Source organism: Malaya genurostris, chromosome 1, assembly GCF_030247185.1.
Source record: "Malaya genurostris strain Urasoe2022 chromosome 1, Malgen_1.1, whole genome shotgun sequence".
Taxonomy (NCBI): domain Eukaryota; kingdom Metazoa; phylum Arthropoda; class Insecta; order Diptera; family Culicidae; genus Malaya; species Malaya genurostris.
In genome coordinates this window covers 17,740,383-17,749,658 of record NC_080570.1, presented here as the reverse complement: position 1 = coordinate 17,749,658, position 9,276 = coordinate 17,740,383, and the positions used below count along the sequence as shown (strand labels likewise).

At 37.1% G+C, this 9,276-nt stretch overlaps 2 protein-coding genes across 2 annotated transcripts; both read left to right on the top strand.

Moving 5' to 3' along the window:
• The first annotated feature begins 1,473 nt into the window (after positions 1–1,473).
• On the top strand, positions 1,474–2,714 carry LOC131433920 (uncharacterized). The gene is made up of 3 exons (XM_058600535.1): positions 1,474–2,181; positions 2,235–2,512; positions 2,575–2,714. Exons 1-3 carry the CDS (start codon positions 1,834–1,836, stop codon positions 2,663–2,665), a joined length of 717 nt encoding a protein of 238 aa, XP_058456518.1. The 5' UTR covers positions 1,474–1,833; the 3' UTR covers positions 2,666–2,714.
• A 4,523-nt stretch (positions 2,715–7,237) lies between these two features.
• LOC131433912 (uncharacterized) lies at positions 7,238–8,883 on the top strand. The gene is made up of 3 exons (XM_058600530.1): positions 7,238–7,610; positions 7,673–7,950; positions 8,006–8,883. Exons 1-3 carry the CDS (start codon positions 7,263–7,265, stop codon positions 8,094–8,096), a joined length of 717 nt encoding a protein of 238 aa, XP_058456513.1. The 5' UTR covers positions 7,238–7,262; the 3' UTR covers positions 8,097–8,883.
• The last annotated feature ends 393 nt before the right edge of the window (positions 8,884–9,276 follow it).

Genomic DNA, 9,276 nt, shown 5'->3' with positions numbered 1-9,276 from the left:
TGTCAATTGATTCAAAATACTGCCGGAATTGTGTGAGAAAAAGTGAACTGAATCGTCAATTCGTTATCTTCTTTTCAGATTTTGTACGTGTTCGTTTTGGTTTTTAGTTAGTTAAAATAAAATCTATGTAACTGAATATATAAATTTGAACTACATGAGATTTGCAATGTCACTGTCAATTAATTGATTAATAGAACACTCAGATGCGAACAGTCGAGTAAGAATTTATTTCTCAGTCCGTCATTAGGGCTGTGAATCATTTCGCGGTTAATTTTAACTTTTGGTTGAAAACTGACACTTGAGTGGTTATTTTGTGTCGAATAGTTCAATTTAACTAAAACTGCAGACCATTTCAAAATTTGACGGACGGAAAATTGTTTAGATTTATTTTCCACTGGAAATATATACAAATAAAGAATTAATATTAGAATTGTCATTGCAAGATTTTTTTCAGTGTCGGGAAATAACCATCGATCTGTCAAAAATAACCATGCTCTCGAGCAGGGTTATTTTTGACAACATCAAATAAACCGCTCGAGTGTCAGATTGTAACCAAAAGTTACAATTAACCGCGAAATGGTTCACAGCCTAAGACAATCCGGATGTTAGAACACAGATAACAACAGAAAATATTACGCAATGACTTTTGCCTGTCGGTGGTAATTCTATAGTAGTTGTGGTTTTCAAAGAGGCTCACGAGTGTACTTACTTTGATTTATCATATTTAAGATTCTATTTATTGCCAACACAGATTCACAGATTTTCCTTATAATAAAGAACTGATGAGAATTGTAATTTGACTAAATTTCCTTGCAAATGATATTTTGGTGTCGTCTTGTTACTTTCTTCGTTTGTTTTGAATGCGATCATTTGCGAATGAGACAGTAAAAAATCGAATATGAGACTGTTGGATTGTATTCATTCATTCTTTGAAAGTACGTGACAGTTTCCATGTTACATAGTTATATGACATGTTACATAGTTATATGACAGTTTGATACTAAGTTTGATCCGATTGTTTATTTGGGCAACTGGTATTTGGAAGAGGTCTCTTCGAACTTTTTCTGGTCCCTTAAATGAATTCGAGGTTGTTTTCAAATTTTTACGCACATATCCAGTCGAGACTTTCGCCACAAATAACACGAGTAGTTTCCAAACAAACTACATTACGAGTTCGAGTCCTGTCTCTGCGGTAAGTTTTATTTTGTGAAATTTCACATCTTCTATCACTTTCGTCAGTTCATTATAAATCAGTTGCCCGCTAGGTGCTGATAAAAATTATTGCCCGTTAGACTGTTAGAGGTTAGTAGGTAGAATACGAAATTGCTTAGATTTGCAGTGTGCAAAGCTGTATAGAGGCTTTGATTTTATTATCTGTTATAGAAAATTTTAAAACATATCGTTATGATTATGGAAAATGATTTAGTGTAGGTATTTTTTTCTCGGCGATGGCTGACGACGAATGAACAAATCTGAAAAATTTCCCAATTTAAAAAAAATTAGCAACCCTGGGACTAAACGACTGCGTCATGCGCATGACGTGCATATTGCACACCTTCAATGCGAGACGCGCCTACTATGTTACTCTAGCGTGCTGTAAAACTGTGACAGCGCATGTGCAGTCCCGAAGTTGTCTCACGCGGCCGTAGCTGCCACCGTTTGTAAACACGACTATAATCACATCTTTTGATTCATATTACATTCAATTGTTACAAATTCTTATCAAATCCAAAGCAAACATAAAACAGATGAGATAAGCGCAAGACTGAAGCAACCAATGACCGTGTTTGTGGTTTGAATTTTGGTAGTAAGTGCAGCAGTGAGCTTTCGGCAATGGTTTGGACGCGACCGGAAAAACCTGCGATACCCAATGTGTGGTACACCTTTCAGGCGAAAGACGCCGATAGTGACCATCTGGTGACCTACCGGGTCGAGGATTTGACCGAGGATCGCCACGAGGACATGATACAGCATTATCTGGACAACTTCCTGGACGATGAACCGTTCTGTCAGAACAAACAAATTTCGAAGGATGAACTTGCGTTGAAGGAAATGAGATCCTTTTATCAGTGGTGTTTCAACGAAAGGATGACCATTGTCTGCTATAAGAACGGATCGGATGAGATTATCGGTGGAAATCTGCTTCACGTCAAAGGATACGAAAAATTGGCCGATTTCGATGTAAGTAACCAAAACTCGTATAAAAACCTGTTACGTGAACTAATCAAACGTAGTTGAAAAGTGAATCAATTCGAGATATTATACTGGCAAACGACTACATGACCGATCAGTTCAAAATCCATGAGCACTACGGCGTCGATCAGTACTTGACCGCGTATGGATTGGCCATTAACCGATGCTACCGTGGACGGGGCATTGCAACGGAAATGCTGAAGGCTCGCGTTCCGATGTGCCGGACTTTCGGGATTAAGCTGACGGCAACGAATTTTACCGCGCTTGGGTCACAACTGGCGGCGGCCAAGGCCGGTTTCGAGACGAACTTTGAAATGTCGTGAGTATGACTCATTGTTTCGGTTCCAACAATCTGTCTGTACACTATCTTTTGTTCCACAGGTTTGAAGACTTTGCCAAGTTGGGCCCAAGATACTCATTTCCCGGAATTCAATCGAAAAGTTTGAAACTGATGAGTTTAAGAATCGAATGAAAATAGAATAAAGATAGTAAATCCGATACCAAGTATGATAGTTTGATAACCACTCCATTATTCATCCGGAAATATCCAGCAGCTTTTCTATAATAGTAGCATACTAATGATCTTTTAACTGAACCAAATGGTTACTTTGATGTGTTGTTTACCGAGATCTCGGCTAATTGATATCATTGATTTACTATAATATCGGTAAAAGCACGATAATTTACAAAATCCTAATTCGGAATAATAAACACACTTTCATTTTTTCCTTGAATTTCGGTAAAACTTAGCCGAGATTTGAACAACCGAGCGATCGGCAATTATCATGGGAAACGTTAAAATAATTGAGAGTTTCGATATTATTAATTCGTGAATTTAGCAGTCCTAACTAACCAAAAGTTCGCTCAAAAGGGGCTGATTTGGCTTAAACGGCTTTCAAAGTTTAGTTTAACAATTATCCACATTTGAAAGTTCGCGTGACGCAACCGAACGAACTTCTAAGCTGCTTCTAGAATACATTGTTCAGCTAGAAGCAGCGAGAAAGTTCAAGCGGAACTTGTTCTGTACTTTCAAGTTGCCAAAAGTACGCGTACTTTTAAGCAGCAAGAAAGTGGATATTTTAAGTAATTGTGGAACTCCTGGTTGCTTGGGGTCACCAGTAATGTCAAAACGAAATCGCTTCAAGAACTTCAGAAACTGGCAACGCAGATCTAGAAAATGTTGATTTGAAAGTCATTCATTTTCAAATTCATTATCGCAGTCCTATCACTCGATGCTACAATAAGTTTTAACTTTTTCACTTTCGAAAATAAATCAATTTGACAGATATAATTCCCACCGAAGTAGTCAATAATGTTTACTGAAGTTCTTCATTCTTATTCATTAATTCGCTGAAATTCGGTCAATCTTTTACTGATTTAGGAAAAAGAAATGATATTTAAAGGTATCAGATCCTGTCAGTAAAATAAAAGCGCACATTCCGTAATACTTGTATTTAATTTACCGAGATCCGGTAGTTCATTGACATTTACAGTTCATCCGGTAAAAATGATGTTTTACAATTCATTACAATCGAAAGAGAAATTTGGTGTATTTTAGTTTAGGGGGAAAAATAATAAGAAAAATGTGAAATATCTCTAATGAACGATCTTAACTGTTTGTTGCTGCAAACAACGCGAGATGACACATTAAATTAAAACTAAAAAAAAATTTCACGCATTCTATATAAATCTGATAACACCAACAATGACATGCAGGTGGCGCTTCGAACGGTTGATGTCGTTTAATTTAGCGCGTTTAATTCGCATCAGTTGACGTTGTTTATTTTTGAGCAGTGAATTCGCAATTTTCGTAGCTTGAACATTTTTTAGTTTCGCGAATCAGCAATGTTTAATAAATAACACTTTTAACACTTTCCACTAATCAACACACACTTGACACAGCTGCACTATCAATTAAAATAACTGTTGCGACCAATTACTTTACTATAAGCTGTTTCAATGCATATGGCACTGGTCTTACAAACCAGTTGTCGTATGTTCAAGTCCCGACCTGGAAGGATCCGTAGTGTCAGTAGAATCGTAGCACCAGCCATGCAATGGTTCTGTACACCCTGAATCGGCTGCGAAGTCTGTTGAAACAGAAGGTCAAATTCCACTACAGGAATGTAATTCCAAGGCTTTTAAGAAACAATGTCATTGATAAAATAAAGCATTGTAGCTTTGCGGAGTGCTTCGAGTGTTTGTAAGTTTATGAGCAGATAGGTTTAGAGTCTAAAACTACGCCTAGGCCTCTAAGTTCAGGAGTTAATTAGTTCTACTGAGTTCAACTTGCGCATGTTTTCAATGATTTAACCCACTGAAATTTGTCCGCGGAAATCGGCCCGACTGTTCAACCGATTGATCACGCCCGTTTGTGAGGAATTCCGGCAACCGTCAGAAGGCTGGCTGCATTCCGGCTGCTGTCAAAATTATCCAAGCGAAATTGCGTCATTATCTCGCCGTACGTGTCTTTTTTATTTATGTTTTCCTAATTTTTTCTTCTTTTTTCGACTTCATTTGATATTCGTCAATCTCGCATGTACATAAAAAACCTGTTTTAATCCACCTAGTGGTGTAATTATGTCTTTCTCATATCAATCATACTATCATATAAAGTAATGTGGTATTCTTCAAAATAATTTTCTTCGATTCTTGAAAGAATAACTGAAATCGGCTTGTTTGACCATCTACTGATAAAAACTATAAATTTGAGAAGATTTGCAAACGATTTGGAAAATTTATTACTGTTTTTCCCCCTTTTCAGTGATGGTATAAAATTTTTGACTCATTTTACTCTATATTTCCGGATCCGGATGAAATTCTTCAGTTCTTTTTGGGACCGCAGAACCTTTCATTTGAACCTAAGTTTGTGAAAATCGATCGTGCCATCTTTCACCATTTTTTGCACATTTTACCCCAGAATTCCGGAACCGGAAGTCGGATCAAAATAATATTCAGAAATTTTTTATGGGACCACGAGACCATTCATTTGAATCTAAGTTTGTGAAAATCGGTTCAACCATCTTTGAGAAAAGTTAGTGCAAAAAAAACGTTACATACACACATACGCACACACACACACACACACACACACACACACACACACACACACACACACACACACACACACACACACACACACAGACATTTTGCGTACTCGACGAGCTGAGTCGAATGGTATATGACACTTGGCCCTCCGGGCCTCAGTTCAAAAGTCGGTTTTCACAGTGATTGCATAACCTTTCTATATGAGAAAGGCAAAAACGAATCCTGAGATGAGGTAAATGAGATATAAATGTCTATTTGTTTGGTAGCGGAAAAGCAATGATATTGGCAGTAACATTTTCCATAATTAGTATATATGATGGGCAATAACTTATTGCCTTTCATATGTATATTTTATTGAAAAAATAATATCAAGATGCTAAAAATGTAGAACGGATTCAAAACGGTTCTGCCAATCTTATATGGCAAGAATCCGACAGAAACACAACCGTTAATAACCGCTAGGCGATATTCTCTACCGGAAACGGTTGTTGCATTGTTGCCAGACTTTTGCCAGACAGATTCTGGCAGAATTCCGGCAAAAATGGCTGGAAGACATAGCCAGCCGTCTGAGAGGAAATCTGCCCGCCGTGTATAAGTGGGCGTTCCTCCATCATTAAATTATGAAAAACCAGCTTGTTATTGAAGTAATTATATATAATATAACAGCATGTGAGAGCACAAATTGATTTGCGTGTGTAATTATTTTGAATTGTGAATGCTTCGAAGAAGTTATGCACACAAACATGTGATTACTGTTTTTTTTTATTTAACTGTGGAAATATATGAAAATGCTGCATGATTAATATAACATTATTCAGAAGCTTCCCATTTTTTGTTTGCTCCTTTGTTGAAAGGTTAAGAGTGTTATTTTTTTTGCTTAAAATTCAATTCCGTTCACGGCTAGGCATATCTATCTTATTGAAATCTGTGTCTGTGCAACCCAAATTCATCGGTTTGTTCAGCTAATAGGTTATGCTTTTTTGATAATTTCTAAAGTTTGGCAGTCGGAATTATCGGACTTTTAGTGTTTTCTTGACTTTTCTAGCCCGAGAAAGTGTGTTCACACTGTTTACAGTAGATTTTTGCAGAATTTCTCCATAAATACATCGTTGAGAAGTTATAACACGTTCCGAAATGAATAAATTTGGAGAACATATTTCCTTTCAAATCAGAATACTAGAACCCTTTTGAAATGTTATGAAGGTAGATAATCAAAACGTTGGTTACGCTTTAAAACAATAGGAGCTGTCAAGTTGTTAGCCGGTTGTATGAAACATTGTAAACTTGATTTTTATCTTTGGTTCAGCTTTGGCTGCTTGTCTTCATATGTTTCTCGCTGATCAGCAATGACCATTGTTAAACGTAACTTCACGGAACTTCGAATATGACCAAGCAGCCACCTTTTTCTAAGCAACGATGAAACGAAATTTTCCGCCAATCCGCGCGTCTTCATGCGGAAAACAAACAAAAACCATTTTCTACAGCTCAGTTTCGATCCACCACACAAACAAATTACAGTCGAAAAAAGCTTCTTCGTAAATAAAATTTAAAAAAAATTCTGTCTGAAAGAGTAAAATATTCACGTCCAATTCGCTAGACTATGGCCATCTCGAATGATATCGGTAAAATCGCATAAAGCACAATAGCTTGCAAAATCCTAATTGGATATAACAAACACGCTTCTATTTTGTTCCTGTTTTTTCGGCAAAACTTTTCCGCGATTTGAACAATGATACAAATCTAGTAGGCGGTGTGATCAGACTTCCAGTTTGCATTCCTAGAATTTGCGCCATCTTAGCTGAGAAACGAGATTGCGAGGTGTTGTTCGACAATGACTAGTGGATTTCATATATTTTACGTTTCGCCTTCGTCATGTCTCAATGACAAGGGAATTTTCGTGTGTTTGTAAACGCAATGGGTGTGATAACCATGTTATCACAGATTTTGCCGCAGTAGTTGAACCGAGAATAAAAGATATAAAAGAAGGCCTCCGTAGATAGTGCAATCAGTACCGTTTCAAAATGGTTTGGACAAGACCACCGCAGCCGCCTGTTCCAACAGTTTGGCACACATTCAAGGCCAAGGATGTCGATAGTGATCAACAGGTGGTTTACCGTGTCCAGGATCTGACGGAAGATCGCTACGAAGATTTGATTCAGCTTTTTCTGGACCATTTCTTAGAGGACGAACCAATTGCTGTGAGCAAGGGAATTACAAAAAATTCGCCCTTCTGTGAAAATATGATTAAACTGTGGACAGGAGCTATTAAGGAACAAATGACAATCGTTTGCTACAAGGAAGGATCGGATGAGATTGTTGGTGCAAACATGATTGTTATCAGAGGATCGGGCGGTGATTTCAACGAAGAAGTAAGTGAATGAATCGCATTGAATAACTGACGCATCTTTAACGGCGTATATCCTTTAACTAGATGCCATCTGACGATGAAGGAGATTTTATGTCCATCATCAAGTATGTGGCGGCACAGTTTAACCCTCTGGAGCATTACGGCGTAGATCACCGGGTGACCGCGTACGGTCTTGTCGTCAACAAACGTTACCGGGGCCGGGGGATCGCCACCGAGATTCTGAAGGCTCGCGTTCCGATGTGCAAGGCGTTCGGAATCAAACTGTGTGCCCACAATTTTTCGGCACCCGGATCGCAAGGGGCGACTCGTAAGGCGGGATACAGAACCGACTATGAGATAACGTGAGTCGTAAAACGAATTAACGTATCACCCTGTGATGATTATATTTTTTTTCAGTTATGACAAGCTAGCCGAAATGGGACCGAAGTATACATTGCGCGGGATACCGTCGAAGAGTATAAAAGTCATGAGTTTATGGATCGACTGAAAGTGGACTGGAATGATCATTCTATTTATTTCTGTTATTTTGTTTTTCTGATGAAATCAAGTAAAAAAAGAAAATAACCGTTTTCAATATAACTGAGGAATATGATTGTCAAGAGCTACCTTTCGTGAATGCGATTTTTCGAAACAACATAAGTCTCAGGGCATATTCAGTAGTGTTCTAGTTCTAGATGCTTAATTTAGGTTAGCTTTAAAATTTAAATCTGGATTTAATAACAAGATAAATTGGCAGCCCCAGCAGTGTTTTATTTGTGTTTCAAAAATAGAAAAAAAGAACGGCTTGCTGAGTTTCAGTTCTACTATAGAGCTCCCATATGAAACTTTCAGCTGCTGAATTTGCTCTTATTACATTACATGTCACATCAGGCGTACCTCAGGGCTCCCACCTAGGGCCTCTTCTTTTTATTTTACATATAAACGACATTTCTTTCATACTCATAAATCTATAAGGGCTTATATATGCAGACGACATGAAACTCTTCATGGAAATTAAAAATTAAACAACGCTGTAATATTCCAGAACGAAATCAATCTATTCTACATTTGGTGCTGCAAAAGTCTACTTCAAGTCAATGTAAAAAAATGCAACTCAATTACAATCAATTACATTACAATCAATACTGCCAACATCTTGACCTTATTATGTAAAAAATCAAATAAAATCTCTCAGCTTTGTCGTAGAAATAATTCGTAGTATGTAAGTGAACATTGTAAACAATTTATATATAGTCTACATTTGCTTGACGAAATAAATAAATAAATAGAATAAATGGGCACGTTATGCACTTCTTCTGAAGATTTTCTAAAATCTTTTTGCTCGCTTCCTAAAATTACTCGAGAATATTTCATCTCCTTATGTGATATTATTAGACCAATTATCCGCAAATTTTTCCATGTTAAAATGTACCAATTTTTGACAGATCGAGTTGAAGTTAAAAATGAATATTTTCTGCACTCATAAATGGGTGTTTCATTTTAATTGTGTAATCGTGTACTCATAAATGGGTGTCTGATTTTAAAGCGTTTAATTAATCACATTGAATTTAACTCAAAATTGAGTGACACACCACTCAAAAGTGCACGTACTCTAAACTTGTGCTACCACCTATCCACTCATTTTTGAGTTAAGAAACGAAGCTGTCAAAATTGAGTATTTTTACTCA